This window comes from Pogona vitticeps, chromosome 5 (genome assembly GCF_051106095.1).
Source record: "Pogona vitticeps strain Pit_001003342236 chromosome 5, PviZW2.1, whole genome shotgun sequence".
NCBI classification, from domain to species: Eukaryota; Metazoa; Chordata; class Lepidosauria; order Squamata; family Agamidae; genus Pogona; species Pogona vitticeps.
Genome location: NC_135787.1, coordinates 75,944,735 through 75,962,466, shown reverse-complemented (window position 1 = coordinate 75,962,466; position 17,732 = coordinate 75,944,735). Strand labels below are relative to the sequence as shown.

Here is a 17,732-nt window from a genome sequence, read left to right as displayed (position 1 = left end):
AAGCTTCCTTTATTATCACATAGCATGTGGTAAACTAGTAATTTTAAATGCATGACAACAGCCCTGTAATCTATGCATTCTTAGCAAGGTGGAAGGTCATTATGAGAGCACCATGTCTGGTTTTACTGTGTAACACCCAGCTGGTTATCTCTCTGACAGGAAATAAAATTCTAAATGCTCTTTTTCATAGCATTCTTCAGAACCAAAAACTTTTAGGATCATAGCTTCTGGATGTCTAGACTTCCTCTCTAATTTTGAAAATCCTCTGGTAACTTTTAAAGTTGCTGTGTTAGCTGGGCGGATATATTTTAATGTCCTGTTGGTATCTCAATAGGCTTATAACATTGGTGTAACTCCAACAAGAGTAGACCCATTGAATAAACTGCTGAATGGTCAATCAACACTTATGTAAGACCCATTTATTCAGTAGGTCTACTCCACTTGGAAGTACCAGCTGGATTACAGGCCATAGTCAGTAATAAGAACATGGTTATTATAATGAGTGAGTCATAGAAATTGAAACATTCAATCACACACAAAAAATTACATAAGAAAATTGGTTAGTAAGAATTTTAGCTAGAATGGTCACACTACTATTGAATAAAGACCAATAAAGATTCAATGTAAAGGAAAAATAAGAATCTGATAGATATGGATAACTGTCCATGTCAGGTTTTCTGGGTTTCATGTTTTTTTGTTTTTCCTGTAACAAGACTTTTCTATTTTTGTATGTGCCAGGTATTTGAGATGGATATCTCTAAACAGCTGCAAGCTTATGAAGTTGAATACCACGTACTTCAGGATGAATTGATAGATTCTTCTCTCAGTGACAATCAGAGGATGGATAAATTAGAAAAAGCTAACAGTAGTTTACGTAAACAAAACTTTGGTCTCCTTGAGGAACTGCAGGTATTGTATTTTACATTTTATACTACAGTGGTGCCTCGCTTAATAGGCGCCCCGTTTAACGACGAATCCGCATAGCGATGGCTTTTTTGCGATCGCTTTTGCTTTGCGATTTTTTCCCCATAGCCCCATTTTCCCCCAGCTGACCAGCGGGGGCTTGGGACAGACCTCTCAAAGCCCTAGCCGGCATTTTCCCCCCAGCTGAGCGGCGGGAGCTTCCGAAGCCACTGCCGCTCAGCTGGGTGAAAATGCCGGCGGTGGCTTCGGAAGGACCGTGGGGGAGGTTTCCCTTCCCCGCGGTCCTCCCAAAGGCCCCATTTTCACACAGCTGATTGGCGGTTCCAAAATGGGCGCCCGCTGTGTTGCCTCGCTTTAGAGGCACCGAAAATGGCCGCCCCTATGGAGGATCTTCGCATAACAGTGAGTTTCCCCCCATAGGAATGCATTAAACAGGGTTTAATGCGTTCCTATGTTTTTTTTTGCCCCGGATAGCGACGAATCCAGATAGCGACGATTTATCCGGAACGGATTATCATCGTTATGCGGGGCACCACTGTACGTGTTAAATATAATTAACAAGCAGTGGTTAGTATCTTACATACTTACACATGCATTATTTATATTTAAAATAACATTTCCACAACTGATTCCATAACCATCATTGGTAAATGGTAGGAAATAGACATATAATTTTATTATCATTCTAAAAATGAAAATCTTCATATAATATTTAATAAGAGACTTCCTCCTACTGCAATTTCTCCTGCAGAAGCCATGTACTATGCATATAAATACTAGACTGGTGTACTATATGTATATTGAACAATTTCAAGGTAAAAAGAAAGATGAGCTGAAGGGATTACAGTTATGACCTGCTTAGTTGATAACATAACAGTTTCATAAATTATAGCATCAATAGAGATGCTTGAAACAGTGGAAACAGTGCTCACCAAAGCATACACAAAAGAATAGTGTCAGTTGCTTCCCTTTTTTGGAATTCTCTGCCATTGTGACCAACACTCAAAACAGGAAAAAATGTGCAGAACATGCAGGTTAATATTGCTAGCTCGAAACGTGCTAGGTACAAGGAGGAGAAAAGATAATTTCTCAGTCCTTGGCAGACATCATTCTATTTCATCTGAGTTGTTATTTGCATTTCTTTACCTCACTATCAATAAGAGTTTTACTAAATGTAGCCCTGCAGTAAGAACACTATACTTAATTAAAGGGCCTTGGTTAATAAATTTAAACATCTATTAGTCATTCTGGCTCAGATTTATTATCTTTAATGTTTTTTCTGCTCTCTATTATGTTATACAGGCTCCACTTTTCCAGAGCTTAAATAATCAAGATTTGGCAGGGAAGAAGAAAATATATCATAGACAAAAATGAATTTATTACTAAGTAGCAAATCTATATTCCTGTCGGTGTCTTCCTGCTGAGTGGCATTTGTGGGAATTTAACACACACATTCGAAATTGTCTGTGTCTGGGGATAGAGCCCCACTCATCCAGATTTCAGCCCAAATCTGTACTGTAGATCCCAAAGAGCCACTGAAAAAACAAACTTCTTTTATATTGCTGTAGAAGCATTAAATTTTCCTTGGCAAGTTACTATATGGCATAATGGGATTTCAGAAATGACTGATTTGCGTGCCAGTTGTACTTCTGCATTTGATAGGTAAATTCCAGTTTGAAGCATGTCTAGTTTCACACAGGATGGTTGCAAGCCTGCTGAACAAACAGCTGTATGTTCTTCCTACTGTCTTCACACAATGTGTATACGTTTCCTGTTTTATTCTTTAAGGTGGCAAATGGGAAGATCCAAAACCTAGAGGCCATGGTTGAAAGTTTGCTCAACAGTGAAAGCAAGCTGAAGCAGATGATCCTCAGTCTAGAGCTGGAGAGGAAAGCATTGTTGGAGAGAGTAGAGGAGTTGAGCGTGCCGTCGGCAGAGCCCAGTGGCAAGCCTCTGCTTACCAGGCAGAAGCATATGGATGGTGCTAACTGACAGCTGCAGACATAGTGGAGGAAATGTCTGCAGAGGAGAAAACAGAAGAAATTTTCTGAAGTTCCCTTTTAGAATCTTTCACATTGTTCATGCCTTAACTTCAGCTGAAAGAAGCAAAGTCTTTGCACAAAGGAGAAGCACATTACTAGTAGAGGACCCTGTTATTTGTTTATATAGAAAACATAGACAATTCTTACATATATGCAATATAAGAAGCAGAAAAACCTTTATGCTGCCTTTTTTTGGTTTTGACTGAAATGTTGCCAGTATGCTGTAAACATCTGCAGTTTAAGACTCTATAGTAAATGCTTCTGCACAAGGGCTTCTTATTGCTTACATCTTAAGCATTCAGGAAACTCCTCCTTAATCATCACCCGTTCCAAGGGTGCTGGGGAATTACAGCACCAAAACCTGAACTGATTTATTTTCCTTATTTAAGGAGCTACAGTATATTCGTCAGTGACTGGAATTTGTTGTTTGTGACATTTCTTTTGAATTGTTCTTTGCTGAAGCAGGCTCCACTTATTCCCACTCAGTTTTTTAGAACTTTTCATTGCCTGAAAACATTGACATATCAAAAACGATGCAGTTTTTGAAGTTATTACTGCTATTAGAAATGTGCTTTTTGTTTTTAATATACAACAATAATTGCATGGTTTAATGCCCTGAAAATAAATATTCTTTTCTTCCTACTTAATAATTTGCATATTAACAAAGTCTGAAGCTCATGTCATTATAGTGGATCATGCCTTAAAATATTGTTTTATTTATTTTGAATCACTGTATGTTTTAATTGTTTGGTTTCCAAGTGGGAACCTAATGATGGTTTGTTTTAAATTTAATATTTAATTGGACAACCAGCCTACTCTGAAGAAATTTTGTTTTTCAAACATTATCTCCTGAAGTTATAAAAAATTGTAAGAGTTCGTTGAATTACCGATAAACTTATGTCACTATCCTATAAATGTCTTACTTAGAAGTAAGTCCCAGTGGGTTTACACAAGCAGCTAATATTTGAATTAAGGATATAGGTATCCTCAAACAAATCTTTTGGGATTGGCATATGCCTTTAAAATATCTTTTCCTTCCCATTGGTGAAAGTAATAGGATAGAGGCACAGTTCCAAACACTAATAGTGTTCAATAGTGTGCATCTTATTATTAACAATATAAAAGGATGAGTTGGCAATGCAAGTTTTCAAATTTGCTAACTTGAAATGTATAGCTTTTACCTAATCTAGTCATGTTACAATTCATAAACAATTGATATGTTAGTATTTTTTCTCTTATTGGTGGTTGATAATTATGATTATATTACTTGGAATAGAGATGCCAAACTATACACGGGGATCTTTAATGTTTTGTGTGTGCTTAAGTCTTAGAATGGGTTTCGAGAGGGGGAAAACCAAGAAAGGGCTCATCTACATGGGCTCTTGTGGAGCACGCTAGTGCAGGTTAAAGAGGGTTGCTTGGGGTCAGGTGGAGGTGTGATATACCATTTGGTGTGACCCTTGCATCCCAGTGGTATATCAGAGCTCAGGCAACCCTATATGGTGTGGCTTAATAAGTGAGAATTTTTTAAAAAAAGATTCTGGTAGACTATAGTTGAGGCATTGCATCACTCTAAAAAAAGTAATGTTTTCTTTGCTTTGTTTGAAGGGCTGGATGTAAAGCTGACTGCAGCCAAATCCATGAAACTGCTATTTATTGACCAGTCTAAGAGAAAACAAGTGACACTGCATATCAATTATGGTACATCAAAATCTTTTTTAAAAATTCACTTTCTCTGCACCTCCACCAAGAAGCAGATGAAATGTACAATCAGTTGATGTCCTTAAGTGGCTCACTTTTGGTCTATTCCCAACAATCACACATGCTGGAAATGGATCAAAACAGAGTGACCATCCCCTCACCAAAGAAAGCAGAAGCCCAGGGGCTCAGAAAGGTGTGGGTAAGACTGCTCTGGGGATGGTTTAGTTTAATCCAGTAATTATGTTATGTGATCAGCAGAAAAAAAGAGCAAACAAACCCATCCCTGCAGTAGACCAAACAGCATGATAAAGTATTTGAGCAGTCTTGCCAAGCTAAATTCACAGGATTCTTTAGGGAAAACAATTACAAATGAATTGCTGTAAAAGAGCTGTAAGTTATAGCGCACATATTTAGCGCAATATGAAGAAGGCAAACTATTCTTTGCTTTCTAAATCCCTTAAATTAATTCCTTGAAAACATGGTCTTCATACATTTGTTACCAGGTTTTGTACTCTTAAACATTGATAATGACTGTCTAATAACTTCTTGTGTGTTTATTTTGGAAGTCAGCTTTTAACTCTTCACATGTTTATTTTTAAATGGTAGCTTTATTTGAGTTTCTTAGATAGTTCATTTTATTTGTTCTTTAGAATGCCCAGCAGTATTGTATTTGGACAGGCAATAACTGATATACATGCTTTTAAACACTAAAGAAAAGCAATAAAGAAAATATGATGCACACTGCCAAATTCCTGTTGTGAAGCTTCAAAATCCAGAATAGTGTTTCCTATGGGGCTACTAAATACAGAAATTAAGAGCCAATGAGCAGATAAGCCCAGAAGCCTATAGGGTACATTTGTGAAGCTGTCAGTTTAGCAAAGTGGTGAGCTCGTAGATTCTCACAGTCAGGGTGACTTATGAATAACTTATTTTAAAGAGATTAGTTCATCTCTCAGCTTAGAGTTGGCCAATTGTTACTGTTAATTAAACTATTATATTACAATTTTATATCTACTTAACTGGTTAAGACAAACATTTCTGAGATTTCTTATGAGGATGGGGTGTGTCAGCCTGACTAGTGTTCATTATGACTCTTTCAAACCAGAGAGAGTAAGTATCTGAATTCTGACTTTCTTAAGAAACCTTTTCCCAGATAGCATCGGCCATTTTACAATTATTTGCCATAGATATTTGAATGACAGTAGTATTTCTCACAGCAATAATATAGAGTTTAAATGACAAACGCACATAAGCAGTATGCATGAACTAGAGGATTCGCAACTATATCACAGCTTCAGGGCACATCGTCACTATCATCATCATCATCATCATCATCATCATCATCATCATCATCATCATCATCATATTTAATTAATATTTAACTGATACATAGAATGTTGGTTAAAACTTGTATCTGTCATGTAATACCAGTCAAAGAATGTATCTTGTATTTTCTAATGACAACAATAATGATGGTGATTATATGCCATTAGATTGATTCTAATTAATGATGACAGGTCTAGGTATACAGTAATCAAAAGTAGTTTACCATTGGCACATTCTGGGATGATACAGCTTGCCAAGGCTACACAGATTGGCTCTTTTCCTGAGAGGCACAGTGGGGAATTCAATTGCCAACCTCTGGCTCCACAGCCAGGTACCAACTCACTGAGCTTCCCAACCAGGATACAGAAATGTGTGAAAAATTAATAATGTATACCTGTCATTCATACTTTTGTATCTGCCGTGGGAAACACCAATTTACCTCCACCAGACATTATTGTGGTGTAAGTATGAAGATAATTTCTGGTTAGTGAGAGCTTTGAGGATAACTGGTTTGGTTAACAATATTTCAGGACAAGACTGTTTTCTGTCTGCCATGGATACTGTGATTCTTATAGTAATTTATCCAGCTCTACTAATTTGCAAATCTCCATCTGAAGAAAGGATTACATTTGTGATTTGCTTACCCAGAATTCTGTAGGCTGGGTAAATTTTCCATTATGGGTAAAATGTCCTCCTATGGCCTCCGATTTTAAGATTAAAAAATATGTGAGCTGGAGACATTTATTTCTTTAACTGAATCCTGGAATAGCAAGAAATTCCATCTGAAAAACGAATAGGAACAAAGCAATATAGGTGAAAGTTCCTTAGCTCAACTGTGGTTATGTTGCTGCTCACACTGTTCACAATTCACAATGAGTTACCAATTCTGGTGACATCATTTGATTGTTGATTTAATTGGTAATCTCTTGGAAGCGACCTCAACATATCCTATTGATTTGCAGTGGGATTTTATCTGGTGAATTATTTGGCAAATGAACAGGCAAATAAACCAAAAATACTGTGGTAATTCCTCCTCACTAAGGGTGTGACTACAGTAACAATGCAGGAAATGCACCAGGATGAGACACTATTTTTCATTGACTACATGACATAAATGTCAATCATCCCAGAATACTCCCCCAGAAATCTAGTTTTTTCTTCTGCTGCTGGGGCTTTGGCCTTTTTATTCCCTTCAGGCAGTGTGATTGAGCCAATATGGAGGGAGGTGTAGCTGTTATATTTAAAGGCAGTCCAGCCAGCTCCAGCAACAGTGAGAGAGGCAGGGCTGTTTGAATCTTCTCCTCCCCACAGCTGGTGTCTGGGTCTGCTTTCCTCTCTCTTCCTATTCAGTTACTTCCTTCCCCACTTCTCCCCTCCCCCTTGAAGGATTGTCAACCCAACATTGGAGCAACTGGCTGACCAAAGAAAAGAAATGGGGAGAGGAAATTTTAAGTCAATTCTACTCTGCTTCCAGCAAATTTGGGCAGGCAGAGCAGAGCTACCTTATGAAGCTAGAATAAGGCTAAAGTAAAAATGTTCTCCTGTCTCCCTGATGACTCCATGCCTTTTCACTGTCTCTTTGGTCACCTAGCTAGGCTATCACTAGGACAGCAAGTGGAAGGCAGAAACAGGGGAGGGGAGGGGTAAACAATCAGACCAAGGCAACTGGTGTGAAGAGGATTCAAATGGTTAAGAAGCTGCAAACAAGACTGATTCTTTCTGTCTCTGCTGACTCCTGTGTGGTTGGCAGAAGTGAATTAACCCCAGCAAGCACAAGTTCCTGGGTTCACAGCAGATCCATTTGCTTTTTCCCTGCAGTGTAACTGCAGTTTAATGCAGCACATATTCCGTACCTTATATGGTTTAAGGGGAAAATTTGGCCTCTGCCTTGTCAAAATTAAAGCAAGCCACTGTGAAGGCTATACGCTAATCAGACTTTGTATTTCAGGGAATGTAGTAATAAGTCTGGAGGAATGTTAAGTTATTATGGACTTGTGGTGAGGATATAAGGTAGAGAGAAAATTTTTCATTGTCTCGATCTCACAGCAGTAAAGGTGGGGTATGACAATAATTAACTAAGAAGTTTTTTAAAAATAATAAATCTTGTGCTGGCTGAGTCCCTATGGGGTACTGGATGCAGAACAATGGTGGCAGCACAGTTTGAAGGGGAAGTGCTTCACTCACGTGTGGATTCCAAGAAATGCCTGACACACTCATGAGCCAGCAAAGAAAACACCCAGAAGAACCAAAAAGTGCACAGGGATCAGTGCCTTCTTCCTTCAAGAGATTTCACTGTGGAGGGAAAAAATACGCAGCTGAAAGCTGACAGTAAATAATATTACCACTCAGGGAGCATTTTATATAACCTGATGTAGGAAGAAAGAAACAATTTGAAATAGCAGGATCCAGTACCTCAAAGCAGGCCTTTTCAGTCTAACCCTGCAGGCAGGCAAGAAATATTTCATAATCATAATGCATCTACAGGTATAAGCTCCCGTTTATGTCACTGGGATTTTAAAATGTTATTGTGCTGATAAATGAAGACAATTGGTTATCATGTTGACAAGAAAAACAAGGGTAAGTAACTTACTGTTCTTGGTTTCTAATAAAGAGCCAAGCTGTACAGGTTCCTGAAAAACTGGCATTTGAAATGCCTTATACTTCCAAAATTCCAGAGGGAAACCTTCACACAGACTCTACACCAGTGATCCCCAACCTTGGGCCTCCAGATGTTCTTGGACTTCAACTCCCAGAAGCCTTCACCACCATCTCTGCTGGCCAGGAGTTCTGGGAGTTGAAGTCCAAGAACATCTGGAGGCCTAAGGTTGGGGACCACTGCTCTACAGCATACAGTTATGAGAAAAAGGAAGTACATCTTTGGATTCTCTGGTTTTACATACCAGGGCATAATAAAATCATATGTTCCTTAGCAGACCTGAAAATTAGGTAAATGCAACCTCAGATGAACAACACATGACATATTACCATGTCATGATATATTTTACAAAAATAAAGCCAACATAGAGATGCCATGTGTGAAAAATTAAGTAAACCTTTACTGCTTCGACAGGAATTAAGAGGCTAAAGAGTAGCCAGGAGCTGCTAACCAAATGCCCTTCAGTAACTGACCATCAGTAAGTGTGACCGCCTCTATAAAAGCCAAAGTTTTAGCAGTTTGCTGGTCTGGAACATTCCAGTGTGTGTGTTAACACTGTGCCAAGGAGGAAACACATCAGCAGGGATCATAGAGAAGCCATTGTTGCTGCCCATCAATCTGGGAAGAGTTAGAAGGGCATTTCCAAACAATTGAAAGTCCATCATTCTACAGTGAGGAAGATTATTCACAAGTGGAAAACATTCAAGACAGTTGCCAATCTTCCCAGAAGTGGGTGTCCAATCACATTCACCCAAAGTTAGACAGTGCAATGCTAAGAGAAATTGCGAAAAAAGGGGAAAAACCAAAAAATACACAAAAAACAACCAAGAGTTACATCTCAGACCCTACAGACCTCAGAAAGAATGTTAAATGTGAACGTTCATGACAAAACAATTAGAAAAAGACAGAACAAGTATGTTTTGTTTGAAAGGGTTGACAGGAGAAAGCCTTTTCTCTCTTTTTTCTTTAAAAAAGAAAATGGCAGCATGGCTGCGGTTTGTGGTTCTGTTAGAATGATTATTATTAACCTTTGATCCAGCATATGTTTTGGAGTTCAATTCCAAGATGACCCAGACAACATAAACCACAGGCAAGGATTACAGAACACCCAAAGTGAGAACCATTGTATTAGATGATCACAGTTGCTAGAGAAGGGATGAGGTCCTGAGGAGATTGTTTATGATAATGAAGAGCTTATCTAAATGCTGGTTTTCTGCAATGAATATTTGCTGTAGGCCAGCAGCATTGAGTCAAATTAGTTAGCAAGTAACCAGCAATGCTTGCTCTGAAAACATATCCAGTTGAGTCTGGATGTCAGTAGACACTGAGTTGTCATAGTCCAAGTTGCATCAGTTTGAAGAAAACCAAATGTTCCTCTTAAAATGTGAACACAATATAAATATACCAAAAGGTGGAAATCCTCTGTTCTAATTCAGCTAACTCAATGTCTATGGAGTTGGTGCTCCCATCAATATATCCATCCAGTAGCCATTCACCTTGTGGGGTCAGAGAATACATTCACAGAGTCCCCGTGTTGCTTTTATACCACAAGCATGGATGAGAGCCACAGCACATATCCTGCTTCCTAACTGAGAAGTGCAGTAACCCACATGGATATGTTTGCCATCAAATGCAACAAAAATAGTCACTAATTCTACAGCAGGGCAGGAATAGAGGATGGTTCAGTTGGTGGTGCCTTTGTGGTGCCTTGGAATATAAACCTCTTCTACTTGTTTCCTTTGTTTCCTTTTGAACAAACAGCTGGAAGTCTTGTCGAAGAACATGCTACAGCTAATATGATAACGCCATGGCAGCCATGACAACCATAATTTGTACTTTTCTTTTGTCTACCGTCAGCAGTTTTTAAAGCTTCTTTTCTGACTGGATTTGCTCTCCTAGTTGTGCTGTGCTGGTTTATCACTCCTCATCACCTTACTCATTGTTGCTTTTCATTGACCATACAGTGAAGACATGCCTGAAAGGTCTTAAGAATTCCATATCTGAAATTTGCTTACCCCTCCCAATTTGGTCTTTGTCCATCATTTTCTTGCAGTTGATGCCTAAACACTTTGAACCTATGATGCCTTGTGACCTCTGACTCTTAACATGGAAGACAGTCTTTCTCATTCCTATAAAATCTTCACAAAGGGCATCTGAACTGTGTCTATCCTCTGATTCTCCATTTTGGCTTTCTGCACAAAGTGATTCTCCATCCTGGCATTTCCTTTCTCCCAAAGGTCATGTCCTCCTTTCACCTCAGTTTGAATCTTATCCTTCCTGCCTTTTTTTTACACTGGGCCTGAAAAATGCCCTAACATTTGGATGTTAAGAGGCTAGGGCACCTTCTAAATATCTAGAACTGTATCATTATGTTAGTTTCCACACCTTTTCCTCTGTTATGCTGGATGATGTGAATATTTTTCAGTACCTCCTCAAGGTTTCACATATTGGGTTATTAAATGCATTAACTTTAGCTTACAAGATAGCTTGCATCCCACTTCCCACTGGTGTGAAGTGCCACTCCACTAGATCCCTGGGTAGTTTGACTTGTGCCTTCTGTGGTATTCTTCCACTGAAAATATGTACAACTGCTTCATGGTCTCACTGGTCAACATTTTTTCCATCGTTACTGGCTTGACATGTGGGCTCATGTTGATGCTGTTTTTGTTTGTTTGTTTGTTTGTTTGGAATGGCAGTCCTCTCATCTATTTTGAAGGGATACCATCATCCTTCAGTAAGACAGCTTGTTAGTCTCCCAGTTGACCATGAACAAGAATAATAGGTTGCTTACTGAAGCTGTGGTTCTTCAAGTGGTTGGCATGCACTCATACATTCCACATTCCTCCCCTGCCAGTGTTTCTCCTACCTGTGTACTTCTTTAGTAGCAGACAGGAATTAAGAGGCTCAAGCTGAGATATCCCTACACATGCAGCTCTGGAGACTCTCTGCAGGTGCAGAACCCAGTTATGTGAGTTCTCAGATAACCACCAAAAGAGGTGCAGTTAACAGATAAGCAACCTGTCATTTTGTGCATGGCAAGCACTGACCAAATTCATCACTGTACTGTTTGCCTGTTCTATCTTGTCCTAGACATTTTCCCCACAATACCCAAGGGACGGAAATAGATTGTTCCACCCACAAACAGGCAAATCTGCATTATTTTGCAACTGCACAGTTTCTGATTGATAAGAATGTGCAGTAGAAAATTCCTGAGTTTAAATGGATATCTAAAGGTCTTTTTGAAAAGGACCATTTATGAAGATAGAGGAAGAGGAGGGAAGGGGACCCACGCAAAGGGGGACCTAAGCAAAGACACATTTACTGTATTAGTTTGAAAGACTTGGGCAGAACTTACTGGAATAGACAATATTGCTGAGGATGAGGCAATAAGAAGAGAAAACAACTTAACAAGTGTCACACACACCCAATCTCCTCTGTATGTTCTCCCTAACAAACAGATTTGCCTTCAGGTATGACAGTTTCTCTTGTCTCCACTTCCACCGCGACCAGAGGAAATCCTTCCTCAATTACCAATTAGGACCACAGAATCAATCGGGTCAAATATAATATGGTTTATTTTATAGATTAACATATTTGAGAATCAAAGAAATCATAGATTGAATTGCATTTGGTATTCATTAAGCTTCATTTACTTCAGAAATATGCTGGTTACTTTGTATTTATTTTCAATCACTTTATAACAGTTACATTCAGTTCTCCTATACGTTTCTTTCTCTTTTTTTATTTATCAACTACAAACAAATATATAAAATACAATACAAACACCCCAAAGCCCCCCCCCTTTGAGGACAGAGATTCAGACCTCATTGCATCCCAACTTTTCCAAATTCCAGAGAGCATTGAAAGCGGGGGGGGGGAGGAAAACAAAGCCCATCAATCATTTTGCCCTATCTTCAGATCTGTCCCTGGGCCCAAACATGTATTAAGTTCCAGCTTTGTTTTGCATAGTCTCTTGGTTGGTCTCGTAGTGCTTCTGATAATGTATCTAATTCTGTAATGTCCAACAGCTTCTTCAGGAACTCCTCCATTGTAGGTATGTCTTCACTTTTCCATTTTTGGGCCCAGAGTAACCTAGCTGTTATCAATATAGTATACATCAAACAATATTTGATTTTCTTATCAGTAATTTCTGGCATAATATTTAATAGTGCTATTTCGGGTTTAAAATTTAATTTCTTTTGAATGATTCCTTTTATTATTTCCCACAACTGTAACCAATAAACCCTGGCTTTTTCACATGACCACCACATATGGTAATAAGTTCATACTTTTTTTTTTTACATTTCCAACAGATATTGCTGCTACCTTCTGACATTTTTGCCAGTTTGGTAGGAGTATAATGCCATCTGTAAAACATTTTGAGGATATTTTCTCTTAGATTTACTGGCTTAATCATTTTATAACAGTCTGTCCACATCATCGTCCAGTGATCAATGTCAATATTATAACCGAAATTACTTGCCCATTTTATCATTGTCTCCTTTACCCTCTCGTCCTCCAGTTCATATTCCAATAAGTATGTATACATTTTCTTTATTATTTTCTCATCAGTGTAGATCCACAGTTTATCTACCTGTACTTCATCTTCAAAAAAGCCCAAATTTCTATCTTTTCTATATCTTGATACTAATTTATTCAATTCAAGTTTTCCTTACATGTATCACCATTTTTATTATTTATATCATTACATATTTAACATTACTTATCATTTATTCATATGTACCATACATTTTTATTCATTTTACATTTTGCTACAGTTTTATAACATTTAATTATAACAGTTTCTATATTCTCCAAGTTACATACTACAGTTTTTTCTTTGTTCTTTCTTCAATCTTCTGTTCTTCTGATAATACATTTCATTGCATTCTGTTATCCATTGGGTCTTTGACACCAAGTCAGACCATCCCTAGCCGCAAAGCAAAACAATAATTTGTATTCTTTTTTAAATACATTAAAATATTTTCAGTATGTCAATTTAAAATATATATATTTTAAATTTTAAATTTAAACATATATATTCTTTTTGCATCTCCATTTTTACAACCAGACACAGAATTCCCTTGTGAGCATGATTCTTATAAGCTTGGTTTGCCAGGAAGAAGTTAGAAAGTTAGAAAGTTAGCTAATTGTGTCCTTACTGAAAGGGTCAAAAGCACTAGCTGTGGAGCTGATTTCCACTAAGAAAACTTATGTGAGAAGACTGTTTGGTCTCAGAAATCCTGAGAAAATATTTACTGGAGATATATGGAAAAAATTTCCCCATTTCTGGAGAACAGTCTGTTCATTACCTTCTCTAAAGCAACGGTTTTATTTTTATTCTTTAAAGAAAACCTGTCTTTTCAGTCTGTTTCTGTGACTTTTCTCTCTAAATGTCTCTCTCCTCTCACCTACAAATGCCTAAAATGTTTCATTCTGTGAATCTTTTGCTGCTCAATCTTATAAAAAAGACTGAGCAGGAAACCTTTTACCTTTTGAATGCCTTTACTAAGAATTAATATTTCAGCCCTGGATTCTTTAAAAATAAATAAATGGGTGGAGCCAACCATTTTCTTTCAAGATAATCAAGATTGTTCTCTCTCTCTCTCTCTCTCTCTCTATTGTTGTTGTTGTTGTTGTTGTTGTTGTTGTTGTTGTTGTTGTTGTTGTTGTTGTTGTTGTTGTTGTTGTTGTTGTGTGATCTGTTTCAAATCTGGGGATGATTAGAGCCATCTGTTTCTCAACAGAAGGGAAAACACTTTTATTGTTTAAAAAAGCATAACTCAAATCCTATTTCCAAACTTCCCCAAATTTGGTTCAGAGGAATAGCAGACTCTCTGCTACAACTATTTAATTTGCTGCTGATCTGAAGCCCAATTTAAAAGTTACAATGTTGTGTTTGGGTTGTCCCCTATTTTTAGAATTGCCTTAAAGAATGTTGATTTGCTCTGTCAGCGCATGATCACTGCTGTACTCTCATACAGCAACAATAACATGCAGAATAACTTGCAGACTATTATAGTATATACTGAATACTGAATATTCAGTATGTACTATAATATTCAGTATATAATGTACTTTATATATAGTAGATAAGCTTGAGGTAAATAAACAACCAAAATCAACTTAATCTTGCCCTGAAAACATTCAAGAACTGCTTGCTTCAGAGCACAGTACAGAATTTTTTTAAAAAAATCAGTGTATTTGGAAGTTAGCTGTGGCACTATAAATCTGGCACTGTCCCTCTAAAATGCAAGAGCTGCCTAAATGTGGATGATGAAATACAAATTTTCTCTTAATCTAAACTGTGGGCTGAAATATAGGTGTGTTGGCTCTCAGTTTAATTTTCCTCAGGCCTGGGCACTGTTAATCAGGAAGTAACCCCATAAGGGCAATGTTCCCAGTTTCTGTCTCTTGCCTTTCCAACATGTTTGAGCTACTGGTTGCAGTTTTCCTTCAGCCAATGAGCTAAATAGCACCTTGAGCCAGGCCACCTAATAATGGAATAGAGGATCTTTGCTGTGAGACTGATTCACATCCTCCTCTTCCATGCAAGATTTTAGAACCTAATCCAGCAGCTAAAAATTCTCCTTGGTTGCCAGACACAGCATGACTTGCCGTGTTTCTCCAGGTTTATTTATATAAGTTATTCTATGATGAATGAACGTCTGCTGTTACTCTCACCTGGATGGATACTGTTTCTCATACATTGCAGGGATGGACAGAACTTTCTGTTCTACAATATTATGGTACATTTTCCAACAGAATGGCCTCTGTATGCAGATTTGAGGGATCAATGGCATAAACCCTTAACAACAGAGATAAAGAACGATCCCCCTTTATGTACAGTTTTATTTCTGCTAGCTGGCACTGACTACTATATATCCTATAGGACCTCTAAATTCGTTAAATGAGCCATAGAAAGACAGAACTCATTGCCTGCTTCACAAGCTCTTCAAGTTAATTTCACAACTTGATACTGGTTTGAGAATGCTTATTTTATCATTTTATTATTATATCCTTTTCTGATTGTTTATATGTGCATTAAATGTCAAATACTATTGTTTAAGAGTGGCTCAATTTCTGTTTATGCATACAGCCTGATTGCTATGGAGCAATACAGTATTCATATTTGTGATATTATCCCTAGAATAATTTTTATCTGCCAAACATAAGGTTTTTTTTTTTAGTTCTGATCATTGCCTAGACCTTATTACAGGTGCATTGTGCTAGATTGCACTGAAGAGATTACTAAATCTGGTTTTAAAAAGTGGTTATTTTGATCACTCTGTTTATCCAATCATTTACTATGAAGCACAGTTTCTCCCAAAAAGGAATTTCATCCACTTTGAACATCTCAAGGTACTCTGCTCCAAGGAAACAGGTACTAAAGCCTTTTGACAAAATGTGTGTGTGTGAGGGGATATTTGGTTTCGGGCATTCCACAAGTTGTAATCTCAAAAGTAAAATTTCCATTGTATACAAGATGATATGAATGGTATAAAGGTGAATGTTCTGAACTATTCAGGTGCTTCATTACCTCAGGTCTGTGCTTTCATCATTTCTACTAGAGTGTCACAGATTCATGGAACTGCCTTAGACGGAGTAAGAATCACTGGTCAATTAAGCAATAATTGTTTGCTGGGTTCCAGGCAGAGATTATCTGATCACTTGCATTTGGTGATATTAGAGACTGAAGCCATGACCTTAAGCTTGCCACTATCCTATTAGACCCCGGTGTTATCTTATTTTCATTCTGGGTAGCAGTAGCCAGAAATGGGAAGTAAATAGCAGAGTTTGAGGGGGCCTCCAGCAAAGTGCTCTCTGATAGGTAGGCCTGCTGCAGTCATGAGCCTCTGGTTTTAGGTTTACCTAACAGTAGTGGGCAATTGTTTAAATTACTCACAATGCCCAGAATAGTATATGTGGGGCATGATGAGAAGTTAAAATGGCAGTCTGCCGGTACTACAGCTGTTATCACTACTGACATAAGGCACCAGGGCCCCATGGTCAAATGCCCACAAATGCCAAATACTGACAAGAGTCTGGGAAACAGATTACAATGACATGACATTGGGTGAACAATAATAGGTGTTATGCAGGAAAAACTGGGAAGGAGGCCTTAATAAGGCATTGAATTGTTGCTTTTCTTCTCTCAACAACAGCCTAAAGTTCCCATGTTTTAGTTATTTTAGAATCTTCAAACATTTTCTCATACAGTTGTGTGGGTCCTTGAGTTAAAAAGATTACAACTGATTCATCATACAAGCAGTATATGGTGCAGAAATAAAAAACAGAAAAGCTTTTGTGGATTAAAATGTAAAATAAGAAAAAAACTGAATACTGGCGTTGAGAAAATCAGGTCAGGTTGAGAGAGTTTCATGGGAGAAAGACATTACAGATCAGCAAAGTGATTAGAAGCAAAAACAAAAACAAAAAACCCACTCTTTCTGCCTTGTCTTATCTTTTTTTAAAAACCGCCCTCAAGTTCAAAGCTTAGTGGGGAAAAACTGCTGTCAGCTTTTTCTTTAAAAATCAAGTAGGAAGTTCATTAGTTAAAGGAAGTATTACAACAAAAGCATATGATAGGGAAGGAAAAAATTAGAGTAAGTATTAACAAAGACAGCTAGTTTCAAAAATAAGAAATAATATGCTGTCACTTGCAGATTTAGCTGGTGATTCTTTAAACCGTCTAGATAATAATGGAAGACAGCATGAATCAACCCAAGCCAAGATCTTCAGAGACACCATTTTAGATTTCAGTCACATGGTTAAGAGACTGGGCCAGAGAAGAATCACTGCCAAGAACATTCTCATCAAGACTTGTTTTTAAGGGCATTACTGTGGTTACATTTTATATTTCACACTATAAAAACATTTGTTTATTTAAACATGTTTACCCCACTCCTTTGTGTTTCTGCTCCCAGGTCAGGTAAGAAGGAAAGCCTGCTTGATTGTTACTAATATTTACAAAGGCCTGAGAGAATTAAAAAATATACTTGTCTGTCCCAAAAGAATGGTGCTAAGCAAACATCACTGTTTCAAAGATGGGCTACTGAAACTGCAAAAGGTTTTCTCTCCAG

General features: G+C 37.8%; 1 protein-coding gene and 1 long non-coding RNA gene across 16 annotated transcripts in view; one reads left to right on the top strand and one right to left on the bottom strand.

Annotated features, from left to right (window-relative positions):
• The window catches only part of TBC1D1 (TBC1 domain family member 1), a 114,301-nt gene extending 108,885 nt beyond the window's left edge, over positions 1-5,416 (top strand). For all 15 annotated transcript variants that reach the window (XM_073001130.2, XM_073001139.2, XM_078394014.1 and 12 more), the window contains 2 exons: positions 739-909; positions 2,713-5,416. In XM_073001130.2, the coding sequence (XP_072857231.2) occupies positions 739-909; positions 2,713-2,916 (375 nt within the window). In that variant the 3' untranslated portion in view covers positions 2,917-5,416. The remainder of the gene's footprint in view (positions 1-738; positions 910-2,712) is intronic.
• A 7,610-nt stretch (positions 5,417-13,026) lies between these two features.
• The window catches only part of LOC144589422 (uncharacterized), a 53,279-nt gene continuing 48,573 nt past the window's right edge, over positions 13,027-17,732 (bottom strand). Inside the window, exon 2 of the long non-coding RNA XR_013545513.1 lies at positions 13,027-13,579. This is a non-coding gene — a long non-coding RNA (uncharacterized LOC144589422). The remainder of the gene's footprint in view (positions 13,580-17,732) is intronic.